We start from the raw sequence: 21,951 nt of genomic DNA on the forward strand, positions 1-21,951 counted from the left end.
GAAGTAGAAACAGAAATGTAATCGGTTTGTTGAGAGTGAAAATAGGGGATTAGTTATTTGTATTTGACAGTTTTTTGATCCATAACTAAAATACAAAATACAGAAATATCTGTTCCTTTTTTTGTCGGAAAGTTATGTGTGAAGTCTGCAATTTGTAGAGGTGTTAGCCTTAATTGATCTTTAGGTTGTGTGTGTGTGTGTGTGTGTGCGTGTGCGTGCGCGCACGTTGGGGGTTGTGGTATAGTGTGTAAGAATACGTGGCGTGTCAGTTTATGGCGTACTGTTTGATCCCCATGAAACATGTTTGTTTTGGCAGCTGGCTTTCCCTGTAGCATCGTGTTGGAATTTGGCATGCAGTGTTTAAGCTCTAGTTATTTCATTTGGTACATTTTGGTCAATTTCTTAGTGATAGTAGATATTGAGTTTAAATTCCAGAGCAGAAAACTTGAAAATGAGAATATAGTATACGATCACCAACCGACACCATGTTCAAAAACACAGTTGTTTGTTTGGCACGTGTTCACTAATGTAACTTTTTCAACTGACAATATTATTTGATTTAGGATCTTAGAATTTGAACTGCATGGAAATCTGATAATTTTGGTATTTATTTTTTTTACAGAGAGGAAAAAGGAAAATGGATGACTGAAAAAAAGTATTATTTGTCACATTTTAAAAGTTGTATTTCCTTTCCTAGGTTGCTGTAGTGAAACTAAAAAATGCAGATAAAGTATTTGCCATGAAAATATTGAATAAATGGGAAATGCTGAAAAGAGCTGAGGTAAGATTCTAATTATTGGAATATTTAAATAATATTTTAGAAATATTTTTAGAGAAAAATAAAATGATAGAGAGCCCATAGGTCTTTAAGTATCATTTAGTAACCTTTTATCTACGATGGCATTATTTTTTAAAGCCTAAAAGACAAATTCAGTAATTCACAATTATGATATAGTTATGATGAATGTTACATTTGTGATGCTATTTTAATATTATCTGAAAACCAAATGGAAACCCTTTGAATGTCAGGCTTAGACACTTATGTTAAAAGGATGTGTGGAAACCAGTTTCTTTTACAGGAAGAAATTTTGTAGTGACTGATATCCAATTTGATATAACTTGTTTATATTATTTATCTGTATTCTGCTATAAGCAAATTCCGCAGGAATTTTGAATATGGCCTGTAAGAATTCTGTTTATTGCTGACTATGCAGTTAAATTTATGTTTTGTTTCATATTATTAAAAATGGGAGTAAAATCTGCTGTTGAAAGAGTTGTCAGCATTTTAATCTTCGTGCTAGATTTGAGGGAAAGACTGACTGGCATGATGTTAAAAATATCTAATAGCCGATATGTATGTCAAACCTGACATTACATGTAAATTTGGGGAGTGGTTCTGGAGGTCTGCTGTTCTGGGTTATAGTGAGTTGCTCAGTGAGGTAGGGCATTCAGGGGCCTCAGGGAAGCAGAACTTACTGGTGTGGAAATATTTTAACTTACAGAAGGATTATACTGCTGAGTAGGCTGAGTGTTAGCTCTAGAGGGTAGTAAGATTCATAAGAGGATAATGAGAAATTAGCCCTTAGAAATCTTTCTGTATATACCAGTACTTCTAGCAACCTGAAAAACAGCAAATACATAGGGAAAAGCACAAATGGTTCCCATGATGATAGATACATACTTTGGTAGTGAAAGTAAATACTTCAATATTTCTTTCTTTTAGAAAATTTGAAGAAATAACAAAACACAAAGAAGAAACTAATAATCACTTGTATTCCATCATTTAGAATTAATAACATTTTGGGCAAGTTTTGCTTTCAGTCTTTTTCTTTTCTATTTGCCTACTGAAAAAAACTGCACACATGAAATTACAGATATATTCTTTGTAAAACAAATAATAGCACATTACAGATAAAGCTAAGGTACTCTTTGACTATACCCCGCCCAAGTCCAGCCCCTCTCTACCTCCCAGAGGTAATTACAGAGGTAATAAAATCGTGTTTAAAAGAGTATCTGGAAAGTTTTATGTCACTCTCTGACATATGTGCCAGTGCCCGTTATATTCAATAACTTCAATATTTACTTTTGTATTTCCCTAAAACTGAATTGCCTTACTGTCACTAGTCATATTTTCCAGGTAATAAACACTGAGATTGAGTTTAGTATGCAGTCTATTTATTAGGGGGTGCCTTTGAAATTGACATTGACAGACAGGAAAGGAGGTGAAATACGATTTGTCAGGGAGAAGTCAAGCTGCCCCTTCAGCCTCTGTTGATCCAACAGGGATCCGTGGAGCAGAAATGGTCCTTCAGAGTTTTCCTACCTTGGGCCAAATGGTTGACCTTTATGCACTTGCCTCAGTTACTCATTGGATACGGGCTGCCTCCAGAAGGACATGGCCTTGGGCTAGTAGGCTTTCCATGGCTGAGACAAAGCCTGGAGGGGCTGACAGCATTGCCAGCAGTTGGAGCAATAAGTCTTATTATTAAAAATTAGTAAAGAATTATGTTCTAATTGTTTCGCAGAACTCATAATTGTAGTGGGTTAGTGCTCCAGGGTTAGAACTTTAAAAAAATTTAATTAAAGTTTGTATTTACTTTTTATGATGTTGGATATGTTGGGGAAGAAATTTTTTTTTTTAACATCTTTATTGGAGTATAATTGCTTTACAATGGTGTGTTAGTTTCTGCTTTATAACAAAGTGAATCAGTTATACATATACATATGTCCCCGTATCCCTTCCCTCTTGCATCTCCCTCCCTCCCACCCTCCCTATCCCACCCTTCTACGTGGTCACAAAGCACCGAGCTGATCTCACTGTGCTATGCAGCTGCTTCCCACTAGCTATCTGTTTTATGTTTGGTAGTGTATATATGTTGGGGAAGAATTTTGAAAAGACAGAGTAACTGGTTTAACTTTCATTACTCACTGGAGGAAGTGGCAAAATTGAAGATAAAACAGGAATAATTAAAAATTAAATATTATTTTGTTGAATTAAAAATCATTAATATGTTCTGTTTCTGGGACAAGATGGAATAGATGTGCTTCTTCCTATCTTTCCCATTAAGTACAGCTAAAGACCATGGACATTACATATAAAACAGATATACAAAGACTCTGAAAGGCAGAGAGAATGTGGAAAAACTAGGGGCCTTGGGACCCAAGGAATGTCAGTCGTTCCGTGAGGTCAGTATTATTCTGATGGAATAACCAGATAAGGACCATACAAAGAAAGTTAAAGATCAATATGCCTCATGAACATAGATGCAAATATCCTTAAGAAAATATTAGCAAATAGAGTTCAGCAATATATAAAACAAATCATACACCATGACCAAGTGGGGTTTATTTGAGGGATACAAGGCTGGTTCAGTATTTGAAAGGAACTTGCCTCAAACTATTTGAAACATTCATTTTTTAGGAAGAAATTCTACATTGAAACTTTTAAAGAGGAATTCATTTTAAAGTAGGTTGGAATTATATTTCTGTGCTTGAATTGTCAAATCCTTTTTTTAAAAAAACATTGAAAAGAAGCCCGTTCTGATCATTACTTACCTAATTTGGGAAAACTGGTCCTACCAATGATGCTTAATGAATTACAAATGAGCAGCAAAATTTCTTACTTTTTAAATCTGTGTATTGTTGATACTTTAGAACACTATTCAGAGATTTACCTCCAACCTGTTTGTCATATTTATTTCTATTTAAGGTATGTAACAGATATAATAATTAGTGGGACATGGATTATTTGAAGATACTAAGAAATTTGTCTCTTTCTGTACCTGGCAGATAGATAATTAGTAAATAATCTTATAGTTACAAAGATTAATATCTCTAGAGATTCATCATTTACAAACTTTGTTAGTATGTCAGCAATCCCTTAAGTTAACTTCTCCTAATCTATTCTGTGAATTTTACTTTCATTTCAAATTTATTCAACTCTTACTGATTTCACTCATATAGGAGATGTCTTACTCATTTCGTTGGAAGATGCAGTATAGTTTACAGAAATGCTCTCCATCTCGAGTCAAACCTTTCCAAGGCTCAGTTATCTTATTTGTTAAATAAAGATAATTGTCTCTATACCATAAGTGGAGGAATAATATATCTTAGTTTAACTGTGATAGTACTGGTTTATGCCTGTTGTCTTGCTATTTTTGTTATTGTTGTTAGCTCTGTTTTATTATTTTTTATACATGTATTTGCCAGGAGTAGTAGTAGTAGCTGTAGTAGTTAACAGTAGTAATGAATTGAGGTCATTAGATTGGAACTGTCTCTACTTCCTGATCTGCTACGTATAGTAAAAAAAAGAAAATGCAAGCACTCTAGAAAATAACAAGTAAAAAAATGAAAGCTTTTTTTCCCCTCCCTCAGATGTCCAGTCTTTCTGTTCAAAGTAAATCATTATTAAGATGATTTATTTATCCTTAATAGAAAAATTTACTATACTGGAATCATATTAAAAGACTGATTTTTTCACAGTGCTTTTATCACTTAATAATATATATTGGATTTTTCCATTTCCATATTTATACTTTTACCTAATTCTTTTTTTTTTTCTTTTTTTTTTTTTTGCGGTACGCGGGCCTCTCACTATTGTGGCCTCTTCCGTTGTGGAGCGCAGGCTCAGCGGCCATGGCTCACGGGCCCAGCCGCTCCGTGACATGTGGGATCTTCCCGGACCGGGGCACAAACCCATGTCCCCTGCATCGGCAGGCGGACTCTCAACCACTGTGCCACCAGGGAAGCCCTCTTTTTTTTTTTTTTTAAATAAAGTATTTATTTTTTATTTTATTTTTGGCTGCGTTGGGTTCTTGTTGCTGCGTGCGGACATTTCTCTGGTTGTGGTGAGCAGGGGTTACTCTTCGTTGCAGTGCACAGACTTCTCATTGCAGTGGCTTCTCTTGTTGTGGAGCACGGGCTCTAGGCATGCGGGCTTCAGTAGTTGTGGCTCGTGGGCTCTAGGCACACGGGCATAGTTGCTCCGCGGCGTGTGGGATCTTCCCGGACCAGGGCTCGAACCCGTGTCGCCTGCATTGGCAGGCGGATTCTTAACCACTGCACCACCAGGGAAGCCCTACCTGATTCTTTTTAATAGTTTCATTATACTGAATGGATATATTGTTTAGTATGATGATTTTTTCTTTTAAACATTGATGGGCATTTAGATTATTTCCACCTTTTTACTATTTTTATTTGGTTATTTCACCAAATCTAACTATGTGTGTTTAGCAAAGAGGAATTTCAAAACAAGAGAGAAAATAGTGCATCAGAACTAGTCACGCCACCTAAGAAGTATATGCAATGTAACATAGAAATAGAAAGGACTGTGAAATACTGTTAATCAGAGATGTTGCTGTTGGCTGCCCTGAGGTACTCCAGGTTGTGTATGCTGAGGTTGAAGGGATTTTAAGTATAGCTTTTACACTAAGGGATTTTCACGTCCTGCTGACTCTAGAATTTGTCCACTCCCCAGATTAAACTCCTCAGTAGTGGAATTCCTGGGTTGTGTGGGACGGGTATACCTTTAAACTTCGATAGCGATTGCCAAATTGTCTTCTAAAAAAAGTTGAATCAGTGTATCTTTGCACTCATAGTATTTAAACATGTCTGTTTTCTCACACATTTGCCAACTGTGGATGTTATCAGATGATTTATGTGATGTATCTCATGTTTGATTTGGTCACCAAATACATATTAATATGGAGATTTAAAAGTAAATTGATGCTTTGGTGTGTAAGAGCTGATATTTGAAGTTCTTGCATTTTGCAATTTAAAATATTTATAAATATTTTATTAAAATAAAAAAATACTTGACTTTTTTCCCCTCAAATATTAGCTTAGAGAGAATGATTCAATTATTATTTGAAAGTCTTCTGTGGTAATACTTCATGGGTGAGATAAGTCTTTGTTACTTATAAATTAGAAGCCAAAGTAGATATATCATGAATGGATTTTCTCATTTTAACATGTGATTTCCAAGTATTTGGGCAATTTGGATATTCTGTATAAGAATAATGATCTGATGAATGCACTTATGGATCTAGGGAAGAGAATCATGTGACAGTTTTGCAGAATTATTATCATTTATATATGGTCTGTATTAACTTCTGTTTCAGCATAGGTATTCCTTTTCTTCTTTCTTTTTAACCAATAACCCATTAAGGATAAAATTTAAACACTATGTAACTGAATATTAACAATGTAAAACTGCACAACACTCAAAACCATCACTGTGCAAGCAGAATGTTTGGTTGAATAGAAACTGAGTGACAGAATCTGAAGAAGCTGTATTGTCTCCAGTAACCTCTCCTTTGTGATGATCGCATTCTTAGAGACCCAAATATTCTTTTTTTTAAGGGAGGATTTTTAAAAAATCTTACTTAGTTTTTTCAAAAATGTAATTGAAATGGACATTATTAAATGTCTTTATATTGAATCCTTGGTATACATGCATCATGGTTGGGTTAATATTGATCTAGAACAGGGTTTTTCAGCAGTGGCACTTATGACGTTTGAGGCCAGATAATTCCATCTGGGGGCTGTCCTGTGCATTGTAGGATGTGAAGCAGCATCCCTGGCTTCTTCCCACTAGATGCTGGTAGCATTACCCCTCACCCCTCCTCAGCTGTGACAACCAGCTGAGGACAGTGTGATATACTGAAGCAAAAAAGGAGACTGTGCTTCACATCTAAACTAAGTATCTGAGGCATTAATAGGAATAGTCTATAATACCTAAGTATGTGTGGGTAAAATCATATGTCTGAGATTTGCGGCAAAAAAATCCTCTGTGTATATACATATGTGTGAGTGTTCACATGTATGTGCGTGGAGGAAGGGTGGTGGTAAGTGGGTGAGAGTGTAGATGAAATAAAATTGAACGATAAAATAATTGTTGAAATTCGTTGATGGGTACATTGGGGGCAGGGGATTATTTTACTGCTTTCTCTTGTATATGTTTAAAATTTTATATTAGAAATAGTTTATATTTTATGTTTTTAAAAATTAATTTATTTTTTCACTACATAGTTTAGAATAGATTAGATCCTACTAAAGTTAATCTGTTCTGTTGACAGGTAGTCTTTGGAGCTTTATTTAGTTTGGAGTCATCAGTCAGTCACATTTCCAGATTCTAGCTGGAAATGTCTTTAAAATTTCAGATAGCTGTCCTAGTAAGATAAAGCCAGGAGAAAGGAGTCTCCTAGGCTTGACAGACTTCACCACTTCTCTAAAATGTTAGCAGCAAACCATAATTTCAGGTCAGTTAAAGTCTGAAACAGAACTTAGTTGTATGTCAAGTGATTCTATTTTCCCCGTAAAGTGAATGAAAGCATAATATTGTAGATTTTAATAATTGAATTGACAGGTAAAACTGCCCATTCATTTGGTTTAAGCTTTATTTGTTTTAAAATTTTTCCTTGGTGATGCTGTTTTATAAATGGCTTTGGAAATTCTATTGCATCAAATAAAATTTATGGAAATATGTGGAAAAAAATTAAGGTACTTAATTAGGGTAAATTAAGTAATGCTAATTGTTTTATATATCATGGCTGTTGAATTTATCTTGTGGGAAATAAATTATTAGGCACTTGCTATGTGTAGAATACTGTCTGATGGTTTTTCAGTGTGTATGGAATGTGGTACAGCCATTAAGAAAAATTAGGTCTCTATGTACTGGTGTGGAAAGCTGTTCGGATATATTGTCACTTGAAAAACGTGACTTACAGAGCACTGTGATCTCATTTGTGTAAAGGAAGGAAAGATAGGGGAGATGGGATGCCATATGAATATAGTTGTGTGTGTGTGTGTGTGTGTGTTGTGTGTGTGTGTGTTTATATGCTTATGTGTATACAGAAATTTTCTGAGAAGAAATTCAACTGAGTTATTGGTAGTAACCTCTGGACATAACAGGTGGACAGTGAAACTATCAGGGCGTGACTCAGGGAGACTTTTAATTTCTACTTTACCTTTCAGTTGTTTTTGGCATAGCAGCTTTTTAATTAAAAATTTAAAGATATATTGTAGAATCATAAAGTATCATATAAAGTTATTTTTTATTTTTAGCCACACATTTCTAAGGTTCTCCAGGATACATCTTTATAATAGTGGAAATATATCCTCAGAATAAATTAAAACTTTTATAAATCAGTAAGAAAAAGACAATTCATTAGAGAAAATGGGCAAAGGGAGTTTTTCAAAGAGAAAACTCAGATGTCCAATAAGCATATGTAAAATTATTTATTTACAGGGAACTCTACTCGATGCTCTGTGGTGACCTAAATGGGAAGGAAATCCAAAAAAGAGGGGATATATGTATATGTATAGCTGATTCACTTTGCTGTACAGTAGAAACTAACACAACATTGTAAAGCAATATACTCCAATAAAAATTAATTAAAAAATGAGTGCAACAAAAAAATTATTTATTTGCACCTGTAATTAGGAATATGTTAATTAAAAGAATGATGAGATATTATTTCACACCCATCATATTGACACTCAAAAGTTTACCAATGACAAGTGCAGTTGAGGATGTGGGGAAAAGGGGAGATTTCGTACACTAGGGTGAGGGTAGTAACTGGCATACCACTTAGGAAAGAAAATTGGCTGAATCTGGTAAAGTTGAAAACGCTTAAAACTAGTATTTCTGTTTCCAAGTGTATACTCTAGGAAACTCTTGCAAGTCCCCTACAATGAACGAGTTCCGTTCCCGAGAGCACGTTTGTAAGTCCAACTTGTTTGTAAGTCCAACAAAGTTAGCCTAGGTGTCCAACTAACACAGCCGGCTATATAGTACTGTACTGTAATACGTTTATAGTACTTTTCACACAAATAATACATAAAAAACAAACAAAAATAAAACATTTCTAAGCTTACAGTATAGTACCTTGAAAAGTACAGTAGTACAGTACAACAGCTGGCATACAGGGGCTGGCATCGAGTGAACAGGCAAGAAGAGTTACTGACTGGAGGAGGGAGGGGAGGTGGGAGATGGTAGAGCTGAAGGATCGTCAGCAATAGGAGACAGAGGGCAAGCTGCAATTTCACTCACGCCTGACACTGATGGCACAGGTTTTAGTTCCTTGCTGGATTCAATTCTATCTACCCCCTTGAAAAAACGATCCAGTGATGTCTGGTTAGTACTGTACCAGCTCCATCACGGCTGCTTTTACACTTGCTTCCAGACATCCTGGGCTTGAAATAAAAATACTGTACTACTGTACTGTATACAGTGCTGTACAGTAAAGTATACATAAAAGCACAACCACTTGTAGAGGATGCATGCATATGGCAACGTATGCCAGACAGGGGAACTAACTTACGTGATTGGACATGGGAACACGTGTTCGCATCTTTGAAAGTTCACAATTTGAAGGTTTGTATGTAGGGGACTTACTGTACATTTGTACAAATATATTCATTGGCAGCATTGAAATAATACAAAATTGGGTGATCTTTAAGATTGGGGGGGTTATATAAATAAATTCTGCCGTATTCATACAATGGAATACCGCAGCAATTAAAAGGTAAACAGCCATCTATGCAAAGGGATAGATGAAATTACACTATTCATGGAAGTTTTCAAAACACAAAACAATTCTATTGTTTTTGGACACATACATGAATAATAAAGCATGTGATGGGAAGAATATATACTAACTTCAGATTATTCATTTTCTCAGAGGGAGAAGGGACAGGAATGCTCTAGGAATAGGAAGGCTACAACTTGTATCATATTTTCTTAATAACAAAATGATCAGAAGTAAATGTGACAAAATGTTGACATTTATATTATCTAGATGGTAGATTGGACCATGGTTGTTAAATAATTCTGTGTATTTTTCTGATTTTTTTGAACTACAACAGTATTTTTAAATATAAAATACTGTAAGTGTACTGTTCCAGTTGTTCAATTTCTGAGGGGTCTTTGAAACTTGACTTATTGGAAAGTCGTATAATATTAGATGTATTCCCTTTTCAGAACAGAAAGTGTAATAAATATTTTAAGCAATTGTTTGCATAATATATTTCCTAGTTTTACATGAAGTATTCTTTATCTAAAAAAATGTTTTTTTCCTTTTCAGACAGCATGTTTTCGTGAAGAAAGGGATGTGTTAGTGAATGGAGACAATAAATGGATTACAACTTTGCATTATGCTTTCCAAGATGACAATAACTTAGTAAGAATCACTTTTTATATGTTTCTATATCCTTATTAATTTTTTATTGGCAGAATTTAGAATTTAGCATTATTTTCTCTTAAGCATTATTTAAATGTAAATGTATTTAGAAAACCACTGAATTTCAGAGTATAAGTTGTTTATTTTGATATGTGATTTCTTTCCCTGGGTAATTCAATACCTTTCCGTTGGAATTTTTTATGTTTTTTAATAAACACGTCAAAACTAAATCCAAACAGATTTACATTCTATAAAAGGTGGTCAGGATTTTTTTTCCATTATTTTCTCAAGATATCTTATTTGTAGTATTCTATTATTATTTAGAATTTTACATATTTTTCAAAGTTGTCATGTGTTACTTTAAGTAGAGCCATATTTAAAATCTAGGCTGTGTCTAATTTCATATTAACATCATGAACCACTTGACAAAAGAAGTTGGGAAAGAGCTTGGAGGAAAATCAAACTGTTAGAAGCACTACCAATTGAAGATTGAAGAGATGAACAAGTAAATAGGAAAATAGGTGATATCTGTCACAGTCGAGTGTACAACTCCTTGGCCTGTTATTCAAAGCCCTTCATTTTCTGACCCCAGTTTTTATTTCAAGGTTTAGTTTTTAGCATACATGTGTTGAGTTCCTGCTTTGTGCCAGCTACTACTACTATGTACTGGGATATAAAAATCAATAAGACATTTTTCATTAATTTGATATTTATTGGGCATGTGCTGTGTGCTAGGCATTGTTCTTTAGATTCTAGAGACTCAGTAGTGAATAAGACAGACAAAGGATCTCTCTTCTTATTCTTACATTCTTGTGAGGGGAACCAGACAAGGAATTCACAGTCAAGTAAATAATATTTACACATTGTTTCATATAAGAAAAATATAACATTTATTCAAAGGTATGAAGTCAGGAAGGGCTCTTCTAAGAAAAATGTACATTGCCTAAACCAAGAAGGGAGAAGAGGCGGAGATGGCTTGGTGAGCATGGAGATTTGAAGCCACCTTGTTATGTTCCTCTTGATGAAGGATAGAAAAAAGAGGCTTGGGGATGAGGGAGGAGAGATGAGAGAGTCACATAATATAGCACCTTATACGTTATGGTAAGGAAATTAAACTTTTACAGTCATGAGTTTCAAAAACAAATATTTTTTTGATCATGGAACTCTAGTGTGTGTGTTTTGTAAAACGACATTATATCTGAAAGCCTGTACAATGAAGCATATAGAAACGCAACTGCCCTGACTGATCTCTTAGCTTCCTCCTTCCACTTTCCTTCATGCTTTCTCAGGGTCCTTTCACAGAGCAAGTTTGGAAGCTGCTGTTTTAGGACTGTAGAAGGGTTTGTGACAGGAAAGGACTGAGGTTGTTTGAGGGATGAGAGGAAGGCTAGTGTGATTATGATAAGGAGGGGAGAGAGGTATAAAATGAGGCTTCCAGAGTGTAGGCCATGCAGAAGAGTTCGAATTTTATTCTAGTTTCCAGGAGGGTTTTAAGGATAGTGTGATAATCAGTTTTATATCTTGTATAGAACATCCTAGCAGAAGTGTTAAGGATGGATTTCAGGGGGCAAAACTAGAGAGACTAGTTAGGAGACAATATTCAGGTGACAGATAATGAGGGATTGAATAAAGGTGACAGTGGGAGGGGATGGTTTCAGGTACTATTTAAGAAGTAAAATAATTAGGACTTGTTGTGTTTGAGTGAGTGTCAGTGGAGGAGAGAGGAGTCAGAATGATTCCCAGTTTTCTGGTGTCTGACTTGTGGGATTCAGTGGTTGGTAGGTGATGAATTGAGTTGGGGAATATAGGAGGAAGAGAAAATTTAAAGCAGGTGGGAAGATGATTAGTTTAATTTGATATATGTTGGGTTTGAATTGTCATGTGATCCATTTAATGGGTTAGATATGTAAGTCTGGTGTTTCTGAGGGTGTCTTGGAGTTCTTATAGATCAGATTTTGGCAAATTGTGGCCTGCAGCTCAAATCTGGCTTGCCACCTATTTTCATACAGCCTGCAAGCTAAGAGTTGTTTTTACATTTTTAAGTAGTTGGAAAAAATCAAAAGAAGAATATTTTATGACATGTGAATATTATATAAAGTTCAAATTTCAGTGTTCATAAAGTTTTATTGACACACAGCCATGCCCATTGATTCATGTATTATCTATGGCTGCTTTGTGGCAGAGTTGACTAGTTGTGATGGAGACTGGCACTGTGACAGAGGGTAACACACTATATGTGTCACTCGTTGCTTTGCACTGAGTCAGACTACAAAGTGCAGTGACAGTTATAACTTGATAGCATTTCAATTTATAACTTGATAGCATTTCAAGTGCTATATCATGACGTTTTATTATTTTTAAAATTAACAGTGCATATGCCTCATGTCAAAATAAGAAAAGTAGACTTTTCAGTATCATGCTTTTAAGGCACAATAGAGTGTGGATTATTTTGTTAATGAATTAAATTACGGCATAGTGTTTATTGCATAACTGCACTTCACTTGTACTAATAGAATACAATAAATGTCTACATTGCCAAACTGAGCACTCGTCACAGCATTCCTAACTCATAGGAAAGCAGCAGTCAGAAAAGTTAGAAAATTTAAAACAATATCTTATCACAGCAGAATTTTTTCACAAAATAAAAAATGAAAATGAGGCTGCAACTGTAGTAAGTTCCTGAGTGGCTCATTTACTAGCCAAACAAGGAAAGCCATTTACCAATCTTGAGTTAATTAAATCATGTTTGATTGCAGCAGCCAAAGAAATGTGTCCACAGAAAATAAACTTGTCTAAGACTATTAGCGGTTTGGTGAGAACAGTTGTTTCAAGAATTGAGGACAATGGGAGCAGCATCAATGGTGGATTTTAAAACCAGGGAAATAATCATTTCCTGTCACATTGAGAGGGTTTCTTTGACTCTTGAGTTGAAAGATGGTGCTGGTTCTGCTCAGTCCTTGTTACTTGAGGGGTCAATGTTTGAGTTTGAAATAGCTGAGGAATTAGCCTCTATGAATATCTTGTGTGGAATCATTACAGTCATATTATTTTCAAAGAAGTTGAGAAAACACTGATTTGGTACAACCTGAATTGGAATCTGCTAAAACATATTACAGTTGAGAGTGGTAAAAATATGTATGAGCAGGAAAAGGCTTATTTGGACAGATTTACAAATCATGTGAAAATATTAGTTGCTTAAAGCATGTGGATGTTCATTGTCTTATTAATCAGCAGGTAGTTTGCAGCAAATATTTGAATCTATCATGTGTTGAACCAGTAGTATCAACGTTGCGCTTCATTCAGTTTTTTGGAAACAACTATTATCATTTCCATGGATTTTTATCAGAAATCAGAGCTAAACATTCTTGCTGTGCCATACAGCCATTCACTGGTTTTGCAGTGGTAACATTTTATTGCGATATTTTGAACAAAGGACCAATTGAAATATAACTGAACAAAAAACCCCACCCTCAACCATTATTATGAAGTATTGAAAAGGCTTGGAAATTAGCTTTTCCTGTAGACTTGATATGTTTTAAAAATAAATTTAAAATAAAATTACAAGGCAAAACAACACTTATATGCAAAACTATGCTATGGTGAAGTCATTTTGACAACTGACATTGTTTGAATCACAAGTAATGTCAAGCTGCTGTATCTACTTCCCACACTGTCAAAAGTAAAAAGGAGTGAGATTTCCATTTCCACATAGATTTGCCGCCGATAAATCTTTTGAGCTCAAACTACAGTTCTAGCAGCAATTTTTGGAACTTGATGCAAGTGCAAAGGAAATGTTTGTAGTTCAACATCCATTTAACTGGGCAGTTGAGAACTTCCACCTAAATTTCAGTTAGAAGTGGTTAATCTGCAGTAATGACATACTTATGCACAGGAATCAGGAGAAAATTTTAATAGCATTCTATAAATGCATTTCAAGTAGAGGAATATGCTCAATCAAAATTATATACTCATGAACTGATACGAGTATTTGGCAGTACCTATCTTTGTGAATAGAGTTTCACAGATGAAATATGTAGACTCTCAGTACAGATCAGCATTTGCAGATATACATTTGCAGTAGGTTTTTGATGGTAGGGAATACTAACTTTGAGCCCCAGTTAAGCAAACTGTTCTATTCCCCTCTCCCCACAAAAGAATTACATTTTCTCATTAGTAGTCCATATTACAAAAATTGTATTCAATTATCACTATTATATTTTGCATTTTGCTAATGAAATGTGTGGAAATTTGTTTTCTCTCATTATATATGTGCCTATATAATATCCTTGATTTTGCCTCTTGGCCTGCCAAGCCTGAAGTATTTTCTCTCTGGTCCTTTACAGGAAAACTTGGCCAACGCTTTTTGTAGATAACAGTGAATACAAGGAGTAAATGAGAATCACTGAGCAGTGCTTGTAAAATGAGAAAGCAAGTTTGCCTAGAGAAGTCAGAGATAGGGCACCCCAAGAAGTAGCAAACTAATGGAAATGGTCAGAGCAAGAAAGAGAATCAAAATACTGCACCATGGAAACTGAAAGGAGAGTTAGTAGAGAAAACCATTAATAGTGTTAAATATAGTATAGTGGTAAATAAAAAGATATGACTGGAAATATTGTGCCTGCCCAAAGTCTCTGTTTCAGCCCCAGTAGAGGGAATACCCTCCATTCTTGAGCATTCTCTGTACTCTTTTACTTTCTGTCTTTGTTTTTATTGTCCATGATATCTTTCATACTAGTGCCACTCCTTCCTCTTCCTGCCACTAGTCCTGTTGAAGTCTAGCTAATACTTTAGAATTGTACTCAAATTCTACATCTTAACAGTATTTCCAGAATTCCCAGTTTGAATTAATCTTTCTTATTTCATTTTAGCTTTACATTTTTTAGTACTGCTATTATATGATTAACCTATGTATGTATATATCTTTGATTTTTTTGGTACAACTTAAAAAAGTTTTAAATAGATGACATGAACCCTGCTATCTTTAGCTAAAATATAATTAGAGTTAGTGTAACTTAATAGCCGTGAAGTTTATCTGATTTCAGGCCAGGTTCAGGTGTTCAAACAGGGTCATTACTTGTCTTTGTATCCTGTACATGCTTCCAGAGTATAAAAGTGTTTTTCAAACCTCAAATTGTGAGTCATAAAATCAATTTAGTAGGTTACACCAACATTTAAAAAATTAGACTAGGAAATGACAGAGTTCAAATAGTAAGAGTCAATATTGTTTCATGACATTTCTTTTATAATGATTACTGAATAATCATATAAACCATATTATTTTTGTGGGTTATAGTCAGAATTGTTTAAAAGTCATAATGTAGAGCTTTGCACATCTTAGTTGCTCAGTTGTTAAATTGAATGGAATATTTGATTTGAATTTACCATACTTATATGAGATTTTAGGGATGAATGTATCAGTGCAAATATAATCTGCATAGATTTGTCAGCAAAATTAAGATTAAATCGAACACATGCCAAATACTTGCTTAGCAAAATTATAACAGTTTATCATGATGACTTTTCAGAAGTTTTTGGATAAGGACTAAAATCCACTATGACAATGAATTCTACTGTAGATAGATGTAACACTGTATATTTATGGATTGCTTAAAACTCTACATTTTGCTATAAATATAGAAATATATATAGATACAGAAATAAAATGTCCAAATGCCAAATTTTATATAGCAAAATTTTGCCAAATTTTCAATGAATAAAAGCCTGACTTATCATTCTCTCTCCTCTGAGTTATTTAGTCTTATCTGTGCTCTTTGCATTTGAGATTAGGATTAATATTTCTTTTTCAAAGACACTTCTAAGAAATTGTGTGTGTATATCAGCCATTAATTATATTAGAATTAAAATTCCACAATAACTGGAGGAGGACTGAAATACTCTAGTAGTCAGCTCTCCTGTAAACAGCCAGTTTTTCTTTAGTTCAGGGAAACCTTCATGGTCTATTAGTCTCAAGAGTCAGAAGTCCTAAATTGTCTTGTTATCATCAAAGATTTTCTTTTGAATATTCATGAAATATAAGAAAATAAAATCATTTAAAAATGTTGACAAACCTTGTTTTAGATACCCAAAAAGAAATTTTATTATACGTAGTTATTTTCCAAAATAACTTTTAACCCTAGTAGCCCTAAAGCAGTCAAATAAGTAACGTGATTTACAGAGCTATACAATTCAAGGAAGCTGTGGTAAATAATTTGACTTTCATTTGTAATATGCTGAAATATCACTATAGCCAGTTTATGAAAAAAAATATGGTCATAGCATATGTGCATTTTATTTGTTTAGGAAGAACCTGCGTAATTTAATGAATGATATTAAGGTGTGATTAGAACATTTTTTCCTTAAGAAAAAACTCATTAAATACAAACCTACTTAGTTGTATCTATGTGGGCACATAAACTTCTTATCACTTAGATATCATTTAGAATATTACAAATCAATGAAAATTTCTTTTTTCCTCACATTTTCTTATTCACTGTTTCCTATTATTTTATGTTTGAGGAAGAAAAAAGAACAGATAGGAAGATATTTAAAGCAGAAATTTTGTTTTTTGACTTAGCATTTGTAAACTGATTAGAGGATGAAAGATATTTAAATATTAAACTGTAATTAGTCATAAGAACTTTAAATTCTTTACAGGAATCCAGTTTGTGTTGGAGGTAGAAATTATTAGAAAGGTATTTTTGTAAGAGTGAAAAAAAAAAGGGCTAGGAGGGATAAATAAAAGGTGGGGCTCTAAGGATTGACTATTAATCTCTTCTTGTGACAGCAAGATGACCAAAGGAGTTTGGTATTCTCCGTAAGAAGACTTCTAAAAGCATATCTGTTCTGTGAAATGTATTTTCTCTGGACACAATCTATTTATTGTATGTTTTCACATGCTTTAGCATTCTTTCCTTGGAATGTAGTTCCTTAAAAAGCACAAACTTTGAATTAGAGATTTTTTAGAAATTCAGAGTTGGAAATTTTCTGATGTGTATATCTACACCTAGAGATCTGTTTATTTTGGAGGGATACAAGATTTCTGAGGACTCAGCCTGTATCCTTAATTTCTTATTTGTTATTCTGATGTTTAGCACATACTCTTTTATGTCATGGGTATTGTCAGCTTTTTTACTGAACACTGACTTTCTTTAATTGGAGTAAGAAGGAAACTGATCAAAGATCAAGAACTCTGAGTTCTGGCTTTCCTACTCTTTAATGTAATGTTTGGGCAAATCATTTATCTTTATTGTCTCTTATTACATAGCCATAAAGCAGGAATAACAGTTATGATCCCTATCTCCAGTATAGGGACATTATACAAATATTCCCGCACCCTCATTCTATAACCCCCTACTTCCTGGAAAAAATGAAAGCCATTGGTTACTCAAGTATGAACTTTCTTAACTTTCTGTGCTCTGACCTCAGCATTTCCTTTCATCCTTCCCCCGTATACAAATTTATCCATATTTGGGCCTGTTCTTATCTTTTTTCTCAATGTGGATGAGTTATATCTTTATATTTAGGATTATTCCTATCAACCTTTCCCCTTGACTCCATCACCTTTGGCCTTTTGCAGAACTTTACTCCATTGGTCAACTTCGATTTGACTAGGTCTTTTCCTCTGTACAAAACAGAGACCTATATACATTAAAAAGTTAATAGTCCTTACCTTCATCTTTCATTTCACCCTCTTGAGGTAACTAATGTTAACTTTGCTGTATCCTTTCATTTTTTACGCTTTGTATAATTGAATGTTTGTGCGTATATGTATATTTTCTTCCTTTTTATAAAAATGGAATTACAACGTATATATTACTCTGCAGCTTGCTGTTGTTGCTTAAAATATCTCATGGGCATATATATTTAATTTTTCTTTTGGGCAACAGTATCATATTTCATAGAATGGATATGTTGAATGGATCCATTTAACAGTTTTCTTGTTTATCTCTATTCATACTTTCTTATTTGTTCCAGTTATCAACAGTGCTGTCCAGTAAACATACTTGCCCATATGCCTTACACATTGGAGCTTTTATTTTAATTGACTATATCCCTAAGAGTGGAAATGCTGGATCAAGGGGTATGCACCTTTTAAAATTCAGTAGATACTGTGAAATTACTTTCCCAAATAGTTGTAGTTTATCGTCTTCCAAAAAAGCAGTGTTGTTTTAAGTCACTTTCTCCAAAACAGTAATGATCATTTTGCTAATCTAACTGGTGAAAGATATCTCTTTGTTGCTTTGGTTTTGACTATGTATTGGGTTGGCCTACAAATTCGTTCAGTTTTAAGTAAAAATAAAAGACATTTTTCACTTTCATGAAGGACTTTATTGAACAGCGTATTCACTAACCGAACGAATTTGTTGGCCAGCCCAATATTAATTGGCTAATTGTGTTTCCTTTTATGTGAGGAAATAGCCTGTTAATAGCCTCAACCTAGTTTTGTTGGATTGCTTGCCCTCTTCTTAACAACTGGTAGGACCTCTTTATGTTAGGATTATTATCTCCTTGACATATCTTATGAATATTGCCTCTCAGTCTATGCTTTTCTAAACTTTTTAAAGACACTTTTGCCATATTGAGTAATATTTTAAAGGTAGTCTATAAGTAAGAACTTGTCCTACTGGTTATTAAATTTTACTAATTAGTCAATGAGAACAATATGCTTTTGATATAGAAATAGACAACTGTAGCAGAAGAGAGTGCCCAGGAGCAGATCCAAGTGTATTAGTGTCTTAAAATACAATGAGGGGGCATTTCAATTAAACTGGGGGAAAGAATGGAATATTTAACTACTTGTTTTAGATAATTGACTCTCTGTATATAAGAAAATAGTCTTCATACCTTGTACAAAAATAAATTTCAGACAAATGAATGAATGAACCTGATTAAAAGATTGGGTTCTTTTCCTTTAAGAGCCTGCAGCAATACCCTCTTCTTATCCCTGTCGAAGATTTATATTACACTGAAATTGCCCATTAATTTGTGTTTTCTTCTTCATTAGATTGTAAATACCGTGAAGGCAAGAATTATGTCTAATTTATTATAGTATCTCCATTGCATAAGTGTATTGTTAGCACATAGTAGGTTCTTATATATAAGTATCTGTGGACTTAGTAAATGAATTTATTTGTCCCTTTCTTGTTCTGTATTCTATTTTCCATTCCCAAGAAAATTATCTACAGAATAAAATATATTATAGAAAGCTATTCACTTTGGTCTTAAACTTGTAGTAGTAATATAGTCGAGAGGCCAGGAGCCTGGGTTAGGATTGTTGGTAGTGGGTAGGGATAGAAGTAGATGGACTTCACAGAGATTTAGCAGGGAGTAGACTCAACAAGACCTTGATGATTTAGTTGAATGTTGTAGTGAACAAAGGAAAAAACATAAAAGAATGACTTAGAGATATTCATTGGGATATGTTATAGAGGAAAAGGGGCTTTTTTCTTATGTGAGGTTATTACTTGTTTGCTTTTTGGATGCATTTTTGTCTCCCTAACACTAGAACCCTATTGCAAGTGTAGTTCATCTTCAACTCATTGCTTTTCTCTTGAGAAACTTGTGTTTTCTGCTTCTTGCTTCTCCCAGTTGCTGAATTCTGTCTTATCTACAGCTACTTTACCTCTGAGGACAAGGTGGGGAAGGAATGTGAGTGGGCAAAGCCAGAGCATTGTTTAGCAGCCAGCAGGAAAGGAAAACTAGGAATATTTATGTATTCATCATTTTTTATTCTATCTCAAGGACGTTGTTTACTGTAGAAGAGGTTCAGTAAGGCACACTGAAAGCTTGGAAGTGAAGGGATCCATGGGTTTATTAAGGGAAGCACATAGCAGTATGTGGATGAAAGTAGAAGATAGATGATGACTCAAGGAGCCTAAGTTTTAAATGGCGACCGTGGGTGGCAAAAGTACACTTTCAAGAGAGGAAAGCCTTTGATGTAGAAGCCTTTGATCTCTTTATCCTCTGTTTGGTACCAAAAAAAATCCTGATTGGCACCTAGTAAATGTTTATTGAAGAAATGTGTTATGTTATATGACTTTCTATGTATAAATATTAGATTCCAATTTTAATAGTAGACTTGTTTTTTGTTTGAAAACTTTCTGTGTTTGCTACTATACTCAAAGTACTTCTTTTTAAAGTAAGAGCTGTGGATTTCTGCTCTACATCCATTGCCAATTCTAGCAACATGTTTATGTTAACAAAATTTAATTACATTAAATTATTTTGTTCTAACCTGCTTGACAGAGACTGTTAAACATTAGGCCTAGTAAATATAGCAAGTAAACCATAGACCAGGATTTGAAATACATTGTTGCCCTAACTTTCAAAGATTTAAAACATGAAATTTTCTTTTATTTAACAAAATTGCCCATGCTTGTAGTTCTAATGTATAGTAATAAGAATGTGGGGCCTCCCTGGTGGCGCAGTGGTTGAGAGTCCGCCTGCTGATGCAGGGGACACGGGTTTGTGCCCCGGTCCGGGAGGATCCCACAAGCCGCAGAGTGGCTGGACCCGTGAGCCATGGCTTCTGAGCCTGCGTGTCCGGAGCCTGTGCTCCGCAACGGGAGAGGCCACAACAGTGAGAGGCCCGCATACCGCAGAAACAAACAAACAAACAAACAAAAAAAGAATGTGAATTTTCTCAAGACTCTTTAACTCTTAATGTCAATAAGATATTACTTGGTAATATCCTTGAAATAATAACTCCATTCTATAATAAAATGACCTGAACTTTAAGACATTATAACTGACATTCTAAATATATTTAATTTACTAACCATCATGCTAAGTGCTATACTCTGAAGAAGGTATCATTATTGTAGTTATATAGATGAGAAAGTAAAGTACCAAAGAAATTAATCTTTCAAAAGCCACTTATAACCCATAGTCAGAATTTGAATACAGGTCTCTCTGACTACAAAGTCCATCTTTCCACTATGTCTAGTTTTCACTCACTGTATGACATGACATAACATGACATAACATAATATACACATGTATATGTAATACGTGTTTATAAAGCAATCCAGAAAAGAACAAAAAGCTGTGACATAGTCTGTAATCTAACAACCCAGAGATAATCGCTGTCAACATTTTGGTGTATACTCCTTGTTTTTTCTTTTTTGGTATACACACGCTGTAAAGGAACACTCTGTTGTTTTTGTTTACATTACACACAGTACTCTCTGCACAGTACTTCACTTCTGACATTAGATGTGTGGGTTTTCCACACATCAAGCAGTTCTCCCACACTAGCAGGGTGTCCTATAATTTAACTCAGTTCTGATGCTGTCTAACTGGAGATAGCATCAGATCTCACAGGTTGAGGGTTCAGTCCTGCAAGATGGCTCCCCATACTCCCCAGTCCGAAGTCCATGTTGTTACTTGTGCTTCTGACCTACAGGCTATAGATCAGAGATTTCCACCACCCCTTCCTCTGATTCAGCTGCTTTGCTAGAGCAGCTCACAAAACTCAGGAACAGCCCAATGAAAGAGATGTGTAGGGCAGGTATGAGGAAAGGGGCACGGAGCTTCATGCCCTCTCCAAGAATGTACCACTCTCCCAGCACCTCCACTTGTTTGCCAACCTGGGCACTGTCTAAACCCCATGCTGGTTTTTTATGAAGGCTTCATTACTTAAGCATGATTGATTAAATAATTGACCATTGATTTTTTTTTTAATTGAAGTATAGTTGATTTACAATGTTGTGTTAGTTTCTGGTGTACAGCAAAGTGTTTCAGTTATTCTTTTATATATATATATATATAT

The 21,951-nt window shown here is 34.5% G+C and overlaps 1 protein-coding gene across 4 annotated transcripts in view; it reads left to right on the forward strand.

Moving 5' to 3' along the window:
• Positions 1–21,951, forward strand: part of CDC42BPA (CDC42 binding protein kinase alpha) — a 326,273-nt gene that overhangs the window by 106,910 nt on the left and 197,412 nt on the right. For all 4 annotated transcript variants that reach the window (XM_059997253.2, XM_059997227.2, XM_059997237.2 and 1 more), the window contains exons 3-4: positions 698–781; positions 10,086–10,181. In XM_059997253.2, the coding sequence (XP_059853236.1) occupies positions 698–781; positions 10,086–10,181 (180 nt within the window). The remainder of the gene's footprint in view (positions 1–697; positions 782–10,085; positions 10,182–21,951) is intronic.

Source organism: Delphinus delphis, chromosome 1 (assembly GCF_949987515.2).
Source record: "Delphinus delphis chromosome 1, mDelDel1.2, whole genome shotgun sequence".
NCBI lineage: Eukaryota > Metazoa > Chordata > Mammalia > Artiodactyla > Delphinidae > Delphinus > Delphinus delphis.